The sequence below is a fragment of the Aulonocara stuartgranti genome (assembly GCF_965226115.1).
Source record: "Aulonocara stuartgranti genome assembly, chromosome: 11".
Lineage (NCBI taxonomy): Eukaryota > Metazoa > Chordata > Actinopteri > Cichliformes > Cichlidae > Aulonocara > Aulonocara stuartgranti.
In genome coordinates this window covers 10,416,963-10,438,289 of record NC_138947.1, presented here as the reverse complement: position 1 = coordinate 10,438,289, position 21,327 = coordinate 10,416,963, and the positions used below count along the sequence as shown (strand labels likewise).

The window sequence follows — 21,327 nt, the reverse complement described above, 5'->3', positions numbered from 1 at the left end:
TTTGGAGTGCAGCGCTCATATGACTGCCACAGAACAGCAACGATTTACTGCCAAGTTTTTGTTGAGTGCCCTTCTAAGAAAATAGTTGCCATTAAAGTTGTCTTATCATTTTGGGGCTGAAAGCTTTTTGTGCCCTCTATCAACTGAAATTGAAAGTTTAAGGAGTTTTTTGTGATTTCCTGCCCTTTCTTGTATGATTTCGAGTAATTTAGAGCTATGCTTGCTCGTTTGGCCGAAATTGCTGCAGTTATTGTCTTAAGACAACTGCCTGTATTCAGTAGTGTTTAATTTGGACTTAAAGATGAGATACATGAAGCAGTTTTAAAAGGCCATAAAATCAAAGGATTTAACATATACTAATGAGTTTTGAACTTTTGGTTCATTACTGCTAACCGTTTAAAGGCTTTGACTAGGCTGCTCTTGTATAATTTGCACACAATACACAATTGTGTGATAGCAAGGAGCACGAATGCCTGTTCTTTTATTTCCAGCAGCTTTTCCTATTTTTGAGATGGTTAATGCACAATTTCATGAGTTAATTTTGTTTCCTGATGAGCCACAAGTTCTTTTGAGCTGCATCAGTCAAGGCATCCGGCATTTCAAAAACAATAATAAAATAAAAAAGTCAAATCAAACATGTGGAGCTTCCTGCTGTATCAGCCCCTTGTGATTAAGGTAGTAGTTAAAAGTAGCTTTTGATGTAGACCCCCTTTGCATTTCTCTATGAAGTGAAACATAATTTTTCCAAACACTAGGGCATCCTTTCATTTTTCAGCTTAATGTGAAAACCATGGCCATCTTAAGTTATGCATCATCAGTTTTATTAAAACATACCATGCTGCTTTTGGTCTTAAGTAGATTTTCTACATTAATAAAACTTTTAGCTTTCATCTCCACTCATCAGTACTTTTCCATGATAACTTCAAAATCTTTTTGTGAACCAAAGAAAAGTTTGCTGTAATCAGGTGTACTCTTATTGCTTATTTAGACCTCCTTATTTTTTTTTAAACATAGAAAACAAAGCCATTAGGGTAAACAAAAATGATGCAGACCTTTTGGGTTGTTCCAAATGAATTGGTCCTATTGTAGAACACAAATTTCTGTAGCATGTTAGTGATGTACTTAATTTACATTTATAAAAAAACAAAGGTTATGAGTTTTTTTTTCTGAAATAATGCCATTTTTTGTTTCACTGCTTTGCTACTTTGAGCTTAAATAATGCAACCATAGATATTTCTCAGGAGTAGCCTAAAAGAACAGAATTACCCCCCCCCCACACACACACACACACACACACACCCCTCCCCACATGGCACAAGCTGTATAAAACATGGGCAATGTAGGGAATCAGACAGACGTGCCTTGAACAGCGGGAAAAGCAACTACAGCAGAACTAAAGTGTAAGCAAAATCTTTATTTGTAACAATTTGATGGAGAGGCTTGCTTTTTAAATTTAAAGTCAGCATGTCTTTACAGATTTGACTGCCTTTATGTTTCATGAACATGAACATGGTCACTCTATTGCAGAGCTCTTTTTCTGATTTTGCCGTGAGTTGCTGGATTTGTGTTTTTGTTTTTTATTACTCTGTATTTTCACTTAATTTTCCCTGTGATCTAGGACGTGTTCCAACGCTGTGATGTCGCTGAGTATTCTGGCTCTCTGCCTGCTGGTTTGTATTCACTCTGGCATAAATGCATACCCAGCCAAACCTGCCAATCCACGGCAAGGCGCGCCACCTGAGGAGCTTGCCAAATATTATTCTGCACTAAGACACTACATCAACCTCATAACAAGACAGAGGTTAGTTATCTACTTCTATATTATTGAGTCCATCTTGACCCTATATGGAAAAAAATATTGTTTAATTGCTGATATCTTCTTTATGCACAGGTATGGGAAACGAGACAGTCCTGATACTGTATTTTCTGATGTGCTAGTGAGGGAGAGCACAGAAAGTGTTCCAGGATCCAGCTATATCAGGTAGATTTATTTACCCCATTATCTCTCTGTTAAACTACCATATATATATATTCTTGTATATTATATATTCTTCATTGGACTGAATATTACTTGAGTCTGATTAGGAAGAGGGATACCTTATGCAGATATTTTAATGTGTTTTCTAGAGACTCAATTTCTAATTATTATGTTTTAATGTGTTTCTGTAGGTATGATGGGCTGCCATGCTGCTAGAGCTGTTACATCCAGGTTGACTTTACCATAATGCTGCCACTATGATGTCTTTTACTCCCATGAATTGAACTTGTGTTGCATGGAATAAACGCTGTGTGTAAAGAAACTACTTTAAACTGTTTGTGTTATTGCCACTGCTGCACTGTGACATGTTGCTAGATAGTACAAGTGTGTCTTACGTGGTGAACAGTGTTTTCTGTGTCATTCACTGATGGAGTAACAGTGCACTCTGATGGTGAGCTGACATCTAAGCATTTTGAGGTTTTTCTTAAGTGGGGCAAATAGCTTTTAAAACATGTCTGCTGCAAGAGTCCTATTTAGGGGAAATGTGAAATAGAAATTAGTAATGTGAGTACATCAAAGTGTTTTTCTCAGCTTTACTTTTACCTCTTTTATCAAGCCTACTGAGATTTGCCTCCACCCTAACTCACAACAGATTAACACTTTAATCTCATCAAGTGACCTGGATACATAAAAGCAAATCATGCAATGCTATGGTAGTCTCTATGTGCCTTGAGAGAAAATGTCACTTTTTTATGAATGTCGGTTGTGCAGATGAGGTTATTTGTTGCCAGACATGGCAACAATTATTACAGGACTCAAAGATGGCAGTGAGGCTTACAGTATCTCTTGGGGTAAGCGTATCCTTCCAGTTTAGTTCTTAGCTGTGCTGTTTGCTATGCAATATGAGCTGTCATCATTGTGCATGCTTTTCTGGAGTCAGCAGAGAAACTAATCTGTATATAAGGTTAGACATTCAGTCGACTTGTTTTTAAAGACTACACACACACTCACTTACTCACAGTAGATCAGGAATCAATACACGAAATAGATAAAGGATGAGACCTATAAACCAATTCAGTAATGGATAATTGACTCAATATTCATCCCTATTCATAAAAACCATGAAAAGGCACAATAGGTGGTCAAAAGGCAACTGTATATTTTAATTTACAGTACTCGCATATTTAATTCAACAAAGTACTGTTGTTAAAATACATTTAGTCAAAAACAAAACAAAAAGTACATTAACGGGGTCATAAAAATCTGAAGAGGGCAACAACTTTGCTACAGCTTACTTTCATACATAAACATTTACTCTACTTAATATTTCTACCGGTATTTATTTTAGTGTAACAGAAAGTTATATGAGAAGACTGCGGGTTTTCGCTGCACTAGATATAACTTGAACGGCACTGGATGACATTAGCAGTGCGTGAGTGGACTGGGAACTGAGAGCAGGGGCGCATGCAGGCACGCACTCTGAAAACGCAGTAACAACTTATTCGTGCGCGAATGATCGGCGAATTATAAAACTCCGGAATAAAGAAAAGAATGAAAGCTTGACTGGAAACTGATTTAACTGGGTAAAGTATATTTCATTCATTCATTTGTTTATGTGAGGCTATGTAACGGTACGGGACCTAGTAGTTTCTCGGATTTCACTGTGCCACTGGCTAATGTTAAGTAGCTACTATGAGCCACATATTACTATTAGCTACTACAAAGCTAACTTTAGCTGATTTTACTTCTCTGCTGCAAGGGCCGATACTAACTGAGCGTTAACTACCGAAGCTAGCCTGTTTAAATTTTGCTGGCATGTCTGTTATTATGTATTATTTGTCGGCCAAAAATAAAACTTAGAGCGCACGCCACTCGTAGTTGCTAGTTAGCGCTGCTAATTCGCCCGCATATGAGATCCAAACGGACACGGCACGAGCTCTGGTGTTAATGACAAGACGCCCTGAGAGTAGAGACCTACGGTTTAGTTTATTTCAACCAGCAACTGGTCGTTGTAATTAACGCCAAAATTAGTATTCACGGCTTCTACTTACCATTTCAGCTAAGCTACCTGACGTTGAAGTGGTTACACGTGCCCAGTGCGTGTGTAGCTTGACATCAGTTAATTTAACCGCTGCAGAGAACACATTTATAAGTCACTCGTCCTGCCTGAGGTTTGGTGACAATTTCAGCTTCTTCTAAGAAGTGCTGCAGGAGTTTAAAGAAAGAAGAGAGAACACTCTTATGAGAACAGCTGTGATGTGCATAGGTTTTATTTTCCTTGAAGTAATGTTTAAACATTTACCTTATTCAAATGCTAAGGATACGGACCAACGAAATGCTGTCTGCCCTACGTAGAATATATTGTGTATAATGCAAACGAAACAACTGAAAAATGTAATTGAGAAGTAAAACAGAATATTTAACTAATGTAAATATAATATACCAAAATCACGCGTCCCATACAAATTATAACTGTTTTACTACATGATTTATTTTTTGATTACTTTAAATCGGATAAAATGTAGGTCCATAATTTGACTCCTTTAAGCTTTAAAATAAAATTCCTCTTTAAATAGACAGTGGTCATGTGATCATCTTGGCCAATCACAATGACTGCATTACAATAACATTGAATGGGCAGGAGAAGTGTGGACAATAAAGGGACCCTAAGGGTGGGGAGTTGCGTATTTATCATGATTTGCTTTTATTGATAGTTATAATGGTGTTAAAACGGTCTTGCTCAATTTCTGATTATTCTCCCTCCATTCTCTCATTAGTCCAGAGGTACCAGATGAGTGTTTTTTAGAAAACGTGGGGCTCGGTGTTGGCCTGCTGCACTGATGATCTGAAATCAGTAACTAGGTGAGTTGTTGCCATGTTTTTTTGGTATTTGTTTTAGGTCAGCATGGTTGTTTTGCTGCTTTTGTTGATAGTGCATAGCTAGAATACAGTGTTTCATTTATGTTTATACAGTTCACAATCTGTAGTCAAACAAGGCTTCCTGAGTCGACTGTCTTACTGTGTATTGAGGGAGTTCGAGAGTTTTTTTTCCTCACTCTGTTTGGAGACCGTGTTTGCACAGAAAATCCCCAGGGCCCTCTCTGTGTGTGGCTGGCACAACCTTTAGCCAGAAGGATGGAAGACTCATCCTTTGTCATTCAATCACCCTCTTTGTCATCTGCTTAATTCATGAGTGCCCTTTGTGCTAACATGCATAAAACACAAAGACCAACAAATGCTTTCTTTTCTAATTGCTCTCCGTTCTGCATCTGTTTATCACTCATACAGCAGTAAATGCAGGCTTGATTCTAATCATTGAAAAAGGCTTGTTTAGTGTGATACTGTACTGACTCGAGTGGGTTTCCTACATCCTGCAGCTCTCCAGTTGCTCTGGTTTCTGTAAACAGCAATTGGGTGGCTTTTGACCGTGTTTAGGGAGTTTCACCATCCTGAGCTGTGGAATAATAAACATGACTGTGGCCAACGCAAAGTCTGGCTCAGGTAAGCTGTAAGAGACAAAGTCCCCGACTAGCCTTTTGCACAGGAATTGCAGCAGTGTTGTTTACCATATTTGCCATTTAATTACCATTTGAATGGTACTGTGCCCACTTCTCAGAGATAGTTGTGGGGGTGCCTTTGGCCGCCTGTCAACAATTCCATTTGTTCTTTTTTATGGACAAAAATGTAGAAAAAACTATGTTTAATACATGGTTCTCTTGATAAAAACGTTTCAGGCTCATCTGTTCAGATTACATTTTAATTCAGTGTTGTACTCCTCATATAAACAAAAGAGAAAAAAATGACAAGTGTTTTTATTGCTACGTCTTTCTTGGTGACAAGCAAGATGTTGCATTAATTTTGTTGCTAGAAGTAAAATAATAATAATAATTTGACCTGTGTCACTAGTCACTACGAGACAAAGCTATTAGTGAAACAATTCCTTGGTGACCGTGCGTCCTTGTTGCTGTTGCAATGGAAATGAGCAATGTTCTTTGAATTGGCCCATTGATTCGCTCCCCACTTGTTGTTCTTGCCTTGTCCATTCGTAGTATACTGAAATAGTTTTCCACTGGCTCTGAATTTTAATTATATTTATTACTGCTGGTCACGAGGTTGGTTTTTCACTAGTATTTCTGCCTCTGTTTTTACATAGCAGTTCATTTTAGAGCTTAAAAGAAGTAAAGAGAGCAGTTGGCAAATGGTTAGCTAAATCATTTAAGTTTATCTGTTCTTCTACAGCCATGCAACAGGTGCTGGAGAACCTGAGAGACATGCCATCAGGCACAGGAGCCAAAGATATTGACCTCATCTTCCTCAGAGGGATCATGGAGAGCCCCATCGTCCGTTCCCTTGCTAAGGTATGTTGTGCACTCGCTGAAACCACTTCTGTTTGCTTGTTCTCCACTTCCTACAAACACATGCACAGATACATCTCACCATAATTTCATCAGGTCGATTTTTCTGTTAGCTATAAGTGAAGTAGATTAGAAGTCTGTGTAGGACAGAGGAAGTGAATTGTAGCTGGTGTTTTCTCATGTGTGGAGACGGGAGAAATGGGGAATTCATGCTTTATGTGCAAGAGTTGTAATCACATGAACTGATTACTTGTTGTGTGTCTTTTTCTTGTGTCCACATTTAAGTTAGTTACCAGAAATCTAGCTACTGCAATCTAATACCCTTCCTGTCATCGGAAGAGTAAAACACAAAGGTCTACTCTCTGCAGGGCTGTATAGCACAGCTTTTTTGTATTTTTATTTTTATTTAATCACCACAAATTTAAGTTCATGTTGAAGCTTAAGTAAAAACAGAAAACCTCTTAAAATTAGATCAATCAATTTGACACACAAATAAAGAGGCTTACAGCATGAAGAACAAATGGCTTACATAACATTCTGAAAAAAATATCTCCAGTGCAGATTGAGGTCATCAGGTTTAACTACCATAACTATAAATAGACAGCTTTTTATAGAAAACCGTCCACAAAGAGAAACTCTTGTCCTTATTTTGTAACAAGAGTTTGTAGCTTTAAAAAAACAAAATACACTATTTTACACAGATGGCCCATCAATCATATTAAATGGATTTGAATCCCTTGTTACTTTATATTCTGCTCTTAATTTTCCTTCATTCTTCTGCATATCACAGTGATAGTTTAACAGAAACAAAGCCCGCTTGTTCTTGGTGTAGGTGGTAAAGTAATTCACTGTGATATATATATATTTTTTGTTATTGAGTTGTTTAAAATGTTTGGATATATTAAAATTCAATAAAAATATCAGCAAGTGGGTTTTTATGAATGCCTGCTGTTGTAGCCAGTGCAATTATGGATTAAATTATGGAATTATGACAATTATGGAAGTGTTTTTGTTAGTAAGATGGTATTAAGAAGTCATTCAGAACTCTGGCTGAGGAACATAATGGCATAGTCCATTCTTAACAACTTGCAAGCCCCCATGCTTCCACATGTGCAAAATATAGTCCAAATTCCTAAAATCACAACCTTCACGCCACAGTTTTCAAACTTTATAAATCCACTCAGTGGAACAAACAGGTCCACTGAGTGGATCTAAAGTGTAATCTGGCTGCTTGGCAGAAATATAGAAAAAACATCAAGTGGTAATTGCAGCTTTGGGAATGTTATTATGCTATAAAATCACAGTTTGTAAGGCTAACCAAATTTACCTCATGCTTGATACAAACATTGACTTGCTGTGTACACTCTTTTGGTGGACATGTCTGTGTTTAGGCACATGAGCGTCTGGAGGAAGTTGCGTTACAAGCCGTGCGGGATGATAATGTTCAGCTTGTCACTGAGATCTTGGATGCCCTTAACAATCTCACAGATAAGGATGCTGCCGCTGCTGAGCTTGTCAAAATCCTGCAGGAGCCACACTTCAAGGTACCTTAAGTCTTATTCAGTGGTGGGGTGGGGCTTTTTACTGGAGTGGAAATGGAAGCCAGAGCTGCTTCTCCAACCCCTACCTCATTTCTTCTGATTTACCTGTCTGCAAGCTTCACCTAACTGGTCTCGCTTTCTTACTATCAACTAATTTGTTTCGGAGAGTATTGAGAGGATTCCTACGCACTGTTTGAGTAAATCTAATGTTGTTTGTCTTCACTGTCTGTAACTGCTTGGGGATATTTTTCAGTTAGTCTATTGGCAGTGCAGTTTGTCTTCATTTGTTCATAGTAATTCATGTAATGCATGTTGGAGTGTTTTTTCATTTTTCCAAGAAACATATTGTTAAGTCATTTCTTCTGTGTGTATTTTTCTCTTCTTCTTCTGTCTTAGTGTTTGATAGAAGCTCATGACAAAGTGGCTGCAAAGTGCTATGAAACATCGCAGACTGCAGTTAACAGTAATTCCATGATGACCAGTTCACTGATGCCAGCTGATGCTGTCAGGATGATTGGCATCCAGAAGAAAGCTGGGGAACCACTGGTGAGTTAGCAAGGCATTGGTAAACACTCCTGTTAAGTTGCAAAGAGTTTTACACATGCCCTTTCACTGACTATCTGTTAGGATGCAGTGACTCAGCCTTACATAGTTAATCATCATCTTTTAGAGGAACCTGACCAACGCATGAAACTGGCCTCCTCTATGATTTATGAAGTGCGGATGTACAGTACTTTATTGACTCTTACTCTCTTTCAGGGGGTGACATTCCGCGTGGTGCGAGGAGAGATGGTGATAGCCCGGATCCTGCACGGAAGCTCAATTGACAGGCAAGGCATGCTGCACACAGGGGACATAATCCGAGAGGTGAATGGTCGAGAGGTCGGCAGCGACCCACATGTGCTCCAGGAGCTGCTGAGGGACTGCAGCGGGAGTATTACACTCAAGGTCCTGCCAAGCTACAAAGACACACCAGCACCTCCACAGGTACAGAAAAAGGAGGTTTCATTTTCTGAATTCACCTGGAGGTGATTGATAATCTTAGTTTAGTTTTTCAGTCCTCACGACCAGCCCTGGATGAGCGGATGAAAATGGGTGGATGGATGTTTAATTAATAAGTTGGATGCAAGATGAATTGCTTTTAATGACATTTTTCTTAGTTTTAGAGTTTTTCATATAATATTAAGTTACATTCAGTCATATAAATGCACCTTAATATTTGCTGTTGGTATTTGATTTGATTTGCAATAATATATTCTGAAATTGTGCTCTAATGAATAATATATATTGATTGAGAGCTGAGTGATCTCTGAATACCAGGTTCTTGAAAACTGAGCCCATGGGAATCTATTAATAACACTCCACACACCAAGTAGGACATGCACCACTTTATTCAATGGAGCACACATAGCAGCTGACACTGAGAAGCCTTAGGTAAAATTACATCATAAGGCTATTGGTACTTTGTACTGAGGACGATAAATTATCTACTGTTAGTAAGAGTGAAAATGTTTCTTCCTGTTCACACTTAAGAGTTGTATGTGGTCCAACTCACTCAGGCTTTTGACTTCTGACTGGGAAAGAAGAAGGTTTACTTTCATATTGTATTTCAAAATCAAGAGTCATGAGACATATGTAGTTTTTTTGCAGCTTAATTAAGTGTTGTAATGTCACAGTACAGATTTACACCTCACCTCTGTTAAATTGCAGGTTTATGTGAAGTCACACTTCAACTACAACCCAGCCACAGATAACCTGATCCCTTGTAAAGAGGCAGGTCTGGCCTTCTCCAGAGGAGATGTGATTCATGTAGTCAACAAGGAAGACCCCAATTGGTGGCAGGTGAGTGTGCTCATATTACTGGAAATTTATGGCTGCCACAATATGTAAAACACAAGGATCGCAAAGTAGTTAATACATAATACACTACACACAACCATGAATGTTGGCAACAACGTTGGCCACTTACATAGGTTACATCAAAGACTCACTGCAGAACTCTAAAGCCATTGCTGCTCCCCAATGGCGAAAGTGCTGCTTGGTGCGAGTTCTGAGTCAGTTTGTAAGAATCTACAGCTTTCTAAAAGATTAATAACCATCAAATAGTTTTTTTCTTTCTATATATTTAAATTAAGAGTCTGAAGCATCTCTCAACTACTCTAACCCCTGTATAGGCACGGAAAGTTGTTGGTGGAGCCACTGGCCTCATCCCTAGTCAGGTCTTGGAGGAGAAGAGAAAAGCCTTTGTGAGGAGAGACTGGGACACGTCAGGTACAGGTTAGTATGACTCTTTCCAACCGTACCAGCTGCTCTTGTATAGATTTAATGAAGGTTAGATTTCAGCACCAAAATGCAGAGCACTAATACTTTGTGCATTTGACTCAGGGATGCTCTGTGGGACTCTGACTGGAAAGAAAAAAAAGAAAAAAATGATGTACCTCACTACCAAGAATGCAGGTGTGTATTACCTGCAGTTTTAGGGTTTTCGCGCTTAAATATTTACATTTTTTAAAATGGTGACACAGTACTGACTCTGTATCGCCTTCAACAGAGTTTGATCGTTACGAGCTGCAGACCTATGAAGAGGTAGCCAGGATGCCCCCGTTCCAAAGGAAAACGCTGGTTCTGATTGGAGCTCAGGGAGTTGGGAGGCGGAGCCTAAAGAACAGGCTTATTGTTGTGAATCCCCTGAGATATGGAACCACTGTCCCATGTGAGTGCGTGCATGTGTGAGACATAGACCTGAGACCACCGAAATGTTCAGACTTTAGACCCGTCAGGCTGCATGAAATGCCTTTTCTTACCTTCTACATTCAGTTACATCACGCCGTCCCAGAGAAGAGGAGAAAGATGGGCAAAACTACTGTTTCGTTACACGGGAAGAGATGGAGAAGGACATCAAAGAGAGCCGCTATCTGGAGCACGGCGAGTACGATGGCAACCTTTATGGAACCAAGATCGACTCTATCCATGAAGTGGTGGCTGCCGGCCGTACCTGTATCCTAGATGTTAACCCTCAGGTCGGTCAAAGATGCACGCACTCAATATCTGGATCTGCTTTTCCTAAAAGCTTTGGTAGTGACATCACATTTTATGCCCAGGCCCTGAAAGTGTTGAAGACTGCTGAGTTTATGCCGTTTGTGGTATTTATTGCTGCTCCTGAGCTGGACACACTAAGAGCTATGCACAAAGCTGTGGTAGATGCTGGACTTACGACCAAACTACTCACGGTAAGTTTTAAGCCGATGAAACATTCTTAAATACGATGGTGGGATTTTACAGTGGTTGTCACTGTAATGGCTGTGGCTTCCCTTCTATAAATGGGCTTAATCCATTTTCTGTAACAGGAGAATGATTTGAAGAAGACTGTAGACGAGAGCGCCAGGATCCGCCGGGCATACAGCCACTACTTTGACCTGACTATTGTTAATGACAATCTGGACAAAGCCTTTGACAAGCTCCAGGAAGCAGTGGAGCAATTAATCATAGAGCCACAGTGGGTTCCAGTCAGCTGGGTCTACTGATATTTTACCCCCCACTGGAGAGAAGCTGCTGTTGGAGGTGCCAGGCTTAGGATAAAAGGGGATTCAACACTGTGCTGCACACAAAGTAAGTGTTGGACGTCAAGCCTGTGTGAATTTGGTCTCACACAAAGTTGCATCAGAGTCACCTTAACCTGAATTGCCAGATTCCTTTCTAGCACACTATGCAATTCACAACACATAGGAAGTGTACTTATTTATTGGCAAGTATTTTTTAAATGATATTTTTTACTCACATGGATTGGAAGAGTACTGGCACTCGTGTCAGATGCTTTTGAAAGCAAACCCAGTTTTTAATGTTACATCTGTATGTAAGATCAGTTAAGTTGTATTTATTCTACATAAAAATGAGGGCTCGCTCATTGAAAAGAATAATACCTCAGTGTTACAGTTTACAGTGCTTATGCGTCCAGTTTCTCATCTCATTCTGTCATTACAGACTTGTCATTCGTGTAGAATAGTGTCATATATATGAGACCTTTTTTCCTCCTGGAGGCAAACATTTAACTCCTCAGCCAAACTTAATGAATGGAAAACGATTTGCCAGTCACTGTATGAAGTTGTACAGGAAGAAAACTAATCCTGTAGTGTTTACCTATGGCTCTTTAACTCAAGCACGAAAGATATTACATTAAATACGCTGACTCTGTGTCAGACGTTTGGATCATGTAAATGTTTCTGAGTATTTGTTGCTGTGTTTGTGTTTTCAAAGAAAGACTTTCCACAGGACTCTCAAACAGGGTACTGCACCTCAGTGAAACATCCCTTTTGATGTGATATGTACTAAAATTTAACAGTTTTAAATAAAATTCATATTTACTTATAAAATTATATTTTACAAGATTTCACATAAGATGTATTTTCAGATGTCAAATAAATAACTGGTGTTTTCTAATGATCCGCTGTGTTTTAGGTGTGTTTCTTTAAGCAAACTTGCCGACAAACATGCTACATTCAGGCATATTAAAAATCAAAAGTGTATGTAGTAGCAAATGACACAAAAAGTTTAAATGTACACAAGCCAGGGTGGTGCAGAATGAGGTTTGTGTTATGAGCGTCAAAGATCCTGAAGATGGAGCTCATTGGAGAATTAATAATTGATCTGAGAGTAAAAATAACCTGAAATGTTACTGCTATAATATTGTCAAAGAATGTGATCAGTCCACGTTTGAGAAACAGTTATTGCTCAGAACAATTGATTTGAATACAATCTTAGTGATGATGACATAATTATATACTGTTAATAAGATGTTAATAATAAAACATGATGGTAGTTTGAGAGACAAAGCATGTTTTTTTTTCCCATGAGAATGCCCAACATAATCAGAACAAGGAGCATAATAGATTTGTCTATAGGGATATTGCTGCAAGCTGTGTGCCTGAGATGACCATATTTAGGTTATCGCTTCTTTTTGTGCACTTAGATGTGAATTAAGTTGTAACGACTATATAATCTCACATTCCAAGGAATATGTTCTGCACAGGGAGGCTTCAACCGGGATACAGACCCGAAACCTCTGCTGGGAAAGGATTGTGCTAAGCACCACACCCATGATAATTTTATAATATGGTTCATAATTTTTTTTATACAATCAGACAACAGCTCAAAATCATTTTTTATTTGAAGGAAACTGCCAAAGTTACAAAAAAATAGATACAATTTTGCATATTTATTCACATAAAAATCAAGTCTGACTATTAATTCATTATTATTATTATTTTTTTTTTAAACACATTGAGTAATCACATATGAGTCCAGATCAAGTATTCAGTATTTTTAGAATGACTTCTTGGTCATGTAGCACCCCTTAAAATATTCTATTAAAATAACAAAAAGAATTATTTACATGTTTCCATTTACCTAATTCCACTGTGACACTTGTTTCTGGTGGCTGTAAAGCAGGTTTCAGTTCAAACACCCTGAGCTAATGAGGCAAGACTTCGAATCACGATACACAGGACCAGAGGATTTCCTGGCTGCTTGTTTATTTCTGCCTTCACCATGTCCCCATTTCTCCGCAGGGACACATTACAGGAGGCAAACAGATGTTCGATCTTTCCATAGATGGCCTCTGTCAGTACAGACGACGCTTCGGCGCTCAGAGGCAACTCTCCATTTTTTGATGCACACTGCACCTGGAACAGGTGTTGAGAGATTCATAAGGGGCAGCTGACTTAATGTGCAATGTTTAATTTACAAAGAAACACCTGCTTAACATGTTGTGCCATTTTATAAAAAAGAGGATTTACTAACCAGTAGCTCCAATATCCCCAACACTGCAGGGCTGCAGCACATTTCCAAGGCAGCAAGACAATCATTTGTCATCTCTGAAAGACAAAACAGACGCATGATGAAGGAACCTGCATTAAGTTTTTAGAACTTGCAGTGTGCATGAAGTGGGTATACTAGGTCTCTAGTATATGAAAAGAAATCCACAAGTAATGACTGTAGAGTACAAATTTTCTCACCATCCAATGCACTGATTAAGAGGTGAAGGGCTGTGTGAAGCGATGTGGATCGGCTTTTTTCAGTTGGTTCCTCTTGACTAGACTGCTCTAAAAGATCCAGAATTGCCTGGAAATTCTGTTTTTGAGACGCTGTTGTTTTAAAGTCAACTGAGGCAGATCCCTTATCCACGCACATCTGCTCTAGCTGAGACAGAGAAGGAGACAGGTCAGACTTTAAACGGAACGTAACTGAATTTCATTATGTCCATTTTCTTTTAGTGAATGTGCAGTGCCAGTGCCCAGACCTCTTCGTTCCTCTTACCACATCCTGAAGTGCACTAATGGTGATCTGGTCCTGCAAAAGTTTTGTAATCTGCTGTAGCAGAGCGGACCTGGTGGATGCCGGAAGAGCTGAAAGCAGCTGGAAATGATCGCTCAGTTGGTCTAGTTCTGAAGACAGAAAAATAAGGACAGTTTGTCATTCACTGTCAAAGATAAAACATTCTCCCGGAGCACGTTAAAAAGGTTAACTGAGATTATGATGATGTAAACCACAACAATATGTAGAAGCTAATAAAACACTGCATGTGTATATACATGCTATTTTAAAAAAAAAGTCAATACACGCATGCATGCTGTGGCCAGTGAATGCAAAACTATTATCTTGGCTTATTCCAAGCAGGTTAAGTCCTGATTCAAAATTCCACCCAATAAAATCATACAGTCAGTACATAACTTCCATAGCAAACTAAAGAGTAAACTGTACTGTATTGTACCCTTTTAATATAGGTCAAAACTGTGTTTACAAATACGTTTAACACCCTTCTGATAAGATGCAGCAAGGTCTCTTATCTTTGAGACCCTTTGACTTGAATACAGCAGAGGTGTGGTGCTGCTGGAGCGCAACACAGAATAAGCAAATGCCATTTTTTGCCAAAGAGCCAAAGAATCTGCATTAACAAAAGTACACCCATGAAAGTGGATAGTTTACTAATAATGTGCTGATTTATATACAAATATGTAGTTGGTTCATTTCAATAACTACATGCCTAGAGCAGCGCAAATTAGTGGCTGAAAAACGAGCACACCCAATGAAGGAGTATGACGGAGTGAGTGATGTCAATGTGTAGAGGAACACAAAACCCTTTATAGTCATATCCTGATTCATACTTGTGTTAATGAAAATATTACTGTGGCCATGAAGCTACAAGTAAAGGTAATATATATTACATATTTTAAGATTCTGGCATTAATCAAAAGGAAACTATATGAAAATAACTGTGTGCGCACTGCTGAGAAAAAACATGCAGAGATTTTTTAATTATGTACCGAGCTTTATGTAGAAATGTGACAAAAACCTGAAACCCAGTTCTCATAACATTTCCCCCTCGTTCCCAATAAATGAACGCTCCAACTATCAAAAATCCTCAAACCAAAGTAAGACATGCTTTTTACAGCATTAAATTTAGAGCTAAACTGTATGCCACAAATCCTTGTGAAGTATAATTGTATGTTTCTCCTTAAATTTTGTGCTATCAAGATGAAACTCCTATAAATATGAATAGGCAACAAGGCTAGCCACCAAAATATCCGCGTTCACACCTTTCAGCTGTAAAACTAACACTGCACCTCTATATTAAATCCCAACGGTAGACTTTTAATACTAATACTACTACTAATAAAAATAATATTATTAAAAATAATAATAACCTGTATTTTTATAGAGCCCTTTTCAAAGAATCTAAGGCCAAAAAAAAATTCAAGGCTCTGTTGCAAAGAGTGGACACAGTTAGTTTTGCAAGTATTTGTAGGAGCGTCCTTTTTAGAACATAAGGAACACTGTAAAAAAACACAGAGCTGTCAGATATATCCATAACTCTGGCGTTATGGGAAAGAATGAAAAGCAGAGAGAGAAGCTATCCACGGAGGAAAGAGCAGAATGCAATATATAAGAACTCGTCATACAGACTAGCCAATCACATGCTCTCATTTTCAGTCTAACATTTGATCTCGGTTGCTCAGTTATAGCGTAATAATGCATGGAAACTTTCCACTGTGGTGACAAAACCTTAGAAACAAATACTAACCTGATGTGCTCTACAGCTCTGGTGTGCAGGACATTTCTCTGCATGCAATCGTGTGTTTTTTTGCTGGAAAAGGTAAGAAATCTGAGGCGAAAACAGTGCTTTACCTTGTTGAAGGCAGCTATTGTCAGATGAATGTGCAGGAGCTCCTGAAATAGACGGCTGGTCTTTCATTCTAGCAGTACCATCAACTTTATCAAAGCCTCCATTGGTGCCTGACAATACACACAGCTCTGTGGAAAATGCACGTGATAGTTCAAGGAGACAGAACATGGATATTTCCAACAATAGCCTAGAACTAATGATGCTGATCCTGCAATTACTAAATATAACTTTGAGTTTATCAGTTCTTGTTAAATTAACATGAAGTAAGACAGTTACTCTACAAATACAATGAATGACTTCTCACCATATTGTCCATCGTGTTTGATCTTTAGTTCTATAAGGCTATAGGCTATTGGAGTGTTGGTAGGAATCTCCATGGTAATGTCACTGTCATTGCCCAAGCTTGCGTTCTCCTTCAATAAAAACTGAAGAAACAGGAACACCGAATCAGAACAAATGGCAACAAAATTCCTCAGTGAGTGTCACAAATATTAATCTACTTTAAAGAATTATTAAAAGATTCAATATTTTCTTTAAGGTTATAGTGGAATTTAATATAAGATATAGTTTTAACTACAGTACTTTGCAAAGGTCTTGAGTTTTAGGTCCAAGGAGTCACACTTTTTTTGTGATTTTTTTTTTAAAGTGGTCTTAGGCAACAGTTCTCCAGGCTTTCTGAATGTCTTTTGATAGTTTTTCTTTGGACACTGGCTGCTTTTTCACTAATTTTCATTCCAATCCTTATACCTGACCCTTCAGAGGAATTTTATTTATTTATTTACTTTATTTTTTTTAAGCCACTTAACATTTACAACTGAATCCATCTTTAATTTAAAAAAAAGCCTATAATAACTTTGTTACTAACAGCCTGTTAAAGCACATAATCTGTTCCCATTTCTTTGGTTAAATGTAGGAAATATATCAAAGATAACACAATTTGACATACACAGGGTGATACCCAAGAGCTATTAGTGGAAGGCTTGGCACATCTCAGTATGGTGTGCCGTGTCCTTAAAAAAAATCTAAGGAAACTGGACCAGTGGAGGACAAAAAGGACTGGCCTCTTCAGAGCCCGGACATCAACGTTATTGAAGCAGTGTAGGATCATCCTGGCAGAAAACAGAAAAAAAGGCAGCCAACATCCAAGGAAGAGCCTTGAATGTCAAGTCTGTCTGGAGACCTTGGCACAGTACTGTATGTAGCTAGAACATAAACAATAAATTCCCAGTTTTGATTTCTGGAAATGAAGAGGAAAAACCGAGGATAAATGAAGGACCCGAATTCTGAAGAGGAACCACAATGCAACTGTTTCATGCATAGTGGGCAAGATTTATTCCACTTCTTCTTATTCTCTTCTGCTTTCAAAATGTACACGCAAAGCTGGCACACGCAGATCTGAAACTCATCCGGGTAAAAGCAGCACATGTATTGCTCACCTGGCAACAGGACCTATGAATTTTGTATTGTGAACTTAGCTTATTGACTTAATATAGGAATGTATTAGCAACTTTAAAAACTGACCGAACCCTAAATACCAGCAACTATTAGGTCTGATACGAGGTTTGATATTGTACCTTAGTCATCTTGGGGCCACAGGTGCTCAGATTTCCCCCACACTGTCCTCCCTGCTGCACCTCCTCTATGACTGAACAGGGTTGAGTGGTTACAATACGATCCTTTACAATCCCAAATACCCGTCTTTGCTTCTCCTTTGTCTGCTGGATTAGACAGTGGGACATGTCCAGAACCCTAACACAAGAAAAATGTGGTGAGTTTCACCAGGAACATTCTTGGAAACAAAATTTTATTGTGACTTATCCTACATCATCTTTTCTTGCGTTAATATTCAACCGGGCATCGTGTTTTGTGTGAAACTTTACAGCTGGACAAAGATCACCAATGCGATCTTTACCTGATCGGCAGGTGATGTTTAGAGTGTTTGAAACAACTTTACATGTGACACCAGGTACAGATTGTGAACCAACTTGTCTTTTGAGTCTTGCAGCAACTTCTGCATATCAATCTCCTCTTTCTTCAAGCTTCCAAAAGATGACTGGAGTTTGGATGAGTCTTCACCCTGAAGTTTAATGCTGTATTTGGAAAAATTTGCATCCACAGTTCCCTGAATGTTGTCACTAAATGTCCCACTGTATTTGATGAAGTCTGTCTCAACCACAACTGCAAAAGGTAAATAAATATATTAAAAAAAAAAATCAAATTTCTGTGATCTCGGGAGAGTAAACTGTGACACATGCGGCCATTTTCGTGCTGCTTTTGAGGTTTACCTGGCTTTATGGGTGTGTCTCCTGTTAGTATATCATTGAGATTAAAATCAGTGGGAAGATATTTGGACTTTTGCCAGCACCAGAAACGCCTGCGCTTCACCACCACCGTCAGGAGAGCAATGGTGTCATTCAGGCTGGTCACTGGGATCAGGGACCCGTTATCTTCCACCTCCTCCACAAAGTTTCTGGTAGCCAGAGCAAACATCTTTCGGCTGGATAAAGCTTTGAAAGCGAGAGAAGAGAGGGGAGGCGTTTACTACACAGCTACAGAAGACCTCACCCATGTGAGCTCCTCCTTAGGACTAAACACAAATAAACTTCCTACTTCAGCCACTGTACTCATTTCAAGCAAAAACATAGTAGACACCATACAGCTCTTTACATTTAAAACCTCCAGGCTGCACGACAACAATCAAAGCACCGGTTATTATGGAAACCGAAAGTCCATCGGTACAGCAGTCACTGTAGATAAGACGAAATATGCTAGTTTTTTTTTTTTTAATCTGGCTAATTTTCCACCTACCGCTTCCACGGAGTCTTCGCTTTATTGGTGACCTGCAAGAGAAACTCCCCAGTGGTCAGACTTTTACAGGAGTCAGTTCCTCTGTAGTAGCTCAGCCTGGTTTCCTGCACTCTTTGTTTTGGACAAAAGGCTCCGCCCTCTGCACGGTAGGAGAGGCCGAAACATATATGGCATATATGGCCTTTCTTCCTGTACGCTTACAATCCAGCTTATAATAATAATAATAATAATAATAATAATAATAATAATAATAATAATAATAATAATAATAATAAAAAATAATAATAATAATAATAATAATAATGTCTCTTCTATATTTGCTTGTACTGGTAAATTGTCAACTGGATTTATGTAGGGACTATATATATATAAAATAAAGAAATAACCTATTTTACAAGTATCTTAATTACACTGCATTGATGTATCTACTGCTCTGCATTATAATTTATTCAGTCCTATTTGACCAGTGACAATATTTTATAGGGGATTTTTGTAAAAACAGATTATCAGTAGTCCGCTTTCATTTGCATTTGTCGCCACCTAGCGGCTGTTTAAGATAACCCAGCAATCTGATGAGCCCATGTTCGCTAGCGTGGATTAACAAACAAAACAAAGAAAAAGAATACAAACAAACTATACTACAGTGAATTATTAGAGTAAAAAAAAAATAGAAAACAAAAGAGAATAGGTGGACTCAAGGAGCCCTTTTTCAAAGTCATTTATCATATTGTAGGATGTCAAAAATGCAGACAGGCTCTAAGGATCACTAGCGGTATCTTACTCTTTTCATCAACATGACTCTCACAACATTCCTGCATTCGTTATTTATAAATGATAACCTTTACTTGTTGCACGGCTCCATAATTGCTCATTAACCTTGAACTCTGGTCATTGCTTAGCAGGACGGGCAAAAACAAGCCATAAACACGAATCGTCGTCAAACACATACGGCTGTTTCTAAAGTGATTGGAACAATTCACTCAACACTTGTGAAACGTAGCAACATATCTACTGTATACTGCAGGATATTCATTGGAAAGTATCATGCACAGGTTTCCATTTAGATGGCACTGAGATTTAACCCATAAAGCCAAGAAAATTATAAAGGGATGAAGTGCAGCCACGAGCAAAAAATTCTATAATTTAGCAGATGATCTTTTACCAGTCCTTTAAGAGTTGCTACTTCACTTAAGGAATATGTATAGTAAGAAGCAGGGAACTGCTTCACATTCCCAGTAAACCTAGTGTTTATACCCCAATTGCTTTTCATAGCTTCCTAAATGGCATTTTCGTGTGGCATTCCTGACCCATCATGTTTAAAATTAATTGCATTTTTCCTTTATGCACCAAAATTATAATCAGGCTATCTACCTGCCAACTCATCATCTGAGATGAGAGGGAATTGTTTCAACTGTCTATTTGCTTTCAGTGTTTTTGAACAAACAATCACAAAAGACTCAACAAAAAAGAAAACAATCAGAAATTTTATTTGAGCTCATGGAGCATAGTTTTTGGACATTTCTTTTCCCTTTTTTTTTGGTCCCAAAGCCCAGGGTCCATAGAGACAATGGTGTGCTGAATAAAGTGAAAAAGATATGACTGAGTTTGCTACAGCTGCTCATAGTTGCACAATCATTCACACATTCATAGCGAAAAGCAGTAATTACTCATAACGGACAGAAAAATCACTTCAGTAAGGATTCGGAGATCGCTTGCACAATATTTTGTTAGCAAGAATTCCTTACGAAACATAGACTTTTGTTTTAGTTTTTTAAACATCTGGCAGGTACAACAAAATAAATTAAACAAGTTTGAGTACAACCAGTAAGGCATCAGGCAGATGCAGAATAAATATCGGATGTTTACACTGAATCAATGGCGTAGCGAGGCTAGTTTATCTCAGAGGTAGAGAATGTCCATGGTAAGACAACAACCAACATAACCAGTTGATCAGTACATTTTAAGCTAGTGTAGATAAACTATGAAACTCTTCTTCTCATCCTTCATACCAAGGATCTTTCCTTTTCTTAGTTTAAGTGGTTTAGCACAACATAATATGTGGAATGCAGGCAAAAAAATGAAATTGGCCTACTGCAAATTGAGCAACATTCTCATAATATGTTTGCATAAATGTGTTTATACAACTCAGATAAGCACTTGCTATTAAGGCAATAACTCTGATGAACTCCAGTACAGAATGTGGATGGTCAGAATGAGATACAGACATCACCAGAACCAGTCTGGATCACAAATCACAGTAGAGGCTGTGCAGGTCCAAATGTTTGTATGATCTGCAGCACACGGTCACCACAGTGTAGGGAAATCTACATGGGCAAAGCCAGGGTCTTTCCTCAGCTCCCAGTACGTGTTGTTGCTCACCCAGGTATCGTCCTGTGCCTTCCTGTGGAGACAGAAAAGACGCACAACTGCAATTAACACTGTCAACGACAGATTTACAAGTTGTGT

General features: G+C 38.5%; 3 protein-coding genes across 6 annotated transcripts in view; 1 reads left to right on the top strand and 2 right to left on the bottom strand.

Annotated features, from left to right (window-relative positions):
* Positions 1–3,013: 3,013 nt before the first annotated feature.
* On the top strand, positions 3,014–12,314 carry pals2a (protein associated with LIN7 2, MAGUK p55 family member a). 2 transcript variants are annotated; one of them, XM_082551103.1, is made up of 14 exons: positions 3,014–3,561; positions 4,756–4,840; positions 5,356–5,479; positions 6,218–6,336; positions 7,725–7,877; positions 8,271–8,420; positions 8,634–8,861; positions 9,585–9,716; positions 10,049–10,151; positions 10,260–10,331; positions 10,426–10,587; positions 10,692–10,894; positions 10,976–11,104; positions 11,222–12,314. In XM_082551103.1, the coding sequence occupies exons 3-14, from the start codon at positions 5,449–5,451 to the stop codon at positions 11,396–11,398; spliced, it is 1,659 nt and encodes a 552-aa protein (XP_082407229.1). In that variant the 5' UTR covers positions 3,014–3,561; positions 4,756–4,840; positions 5,356–5,448; the 3' UTR covers positions 11,399–12,314. The 2 variants fall into 2 exon arrangements, with proteins under 2 accessions (XP_082407229.1, XP_082407230.1); XM_082551104.1 differs by lacking the exon at positions 5,356–5,479 and having other exon boundaries at positions 3,016–3,561.
* Positions 12,315–13,020: 706 nt separating this feature from the next.
* gsdmeb (gasdermin Eb) lies at positions 13,021–19,019 on the bottom strand. Its single transcript, XM_082550894.1, has 10 exons — positions 18,862–19,019; positions 18,339–18,560; positions 18,039–18,231; positions 17,628–17,802; positions 16,358–16,478; positions 16,056–16,181; positions 14,187–14,314; positions 13,886–14,069; positions 13,671–13,744; positions 13,021–13,552 (listed from the first exon to the last, which is right to left on the bottom strand). The coding sequence occupies exons 2-10, from the start codon at positions 18,541–18,543 to the stop codon at positions 13,328–13,330; spliced, it is 1,431 nt and encodes a 476-aa protein (XP_082407020.1). The 5' UTR covers positions 18,544–18,560; positions 18,862–19,019; the 3' UTR covers positions 13,021–13,327.
* A 1,307-nt stretch (positions 19,020–20,326) lies between these two features.
* osbpl3b (oxysterol binding protein-like 3b) overlaps positions 20,327–21,327 on the bottom strand; it is a 37,864-nt gene continuing 36,863 nt past the window's right edge. For all 3 annotated transcript variants that reach the window (XM_082550625.1, XM_082550624.1, XM_082550626.1), the window contains one exon: positions 20,327–21,262. In XM_082550625.1, coding sequence (XP_082406751.1) covers positions 21,166–21,262 — 97 coding nt within the window. In that variant the 3' untranslated portion in view covers positions 20,327–21,165. The remainder of the gene's footprint in view (positions 21,263–21,327) is intronic.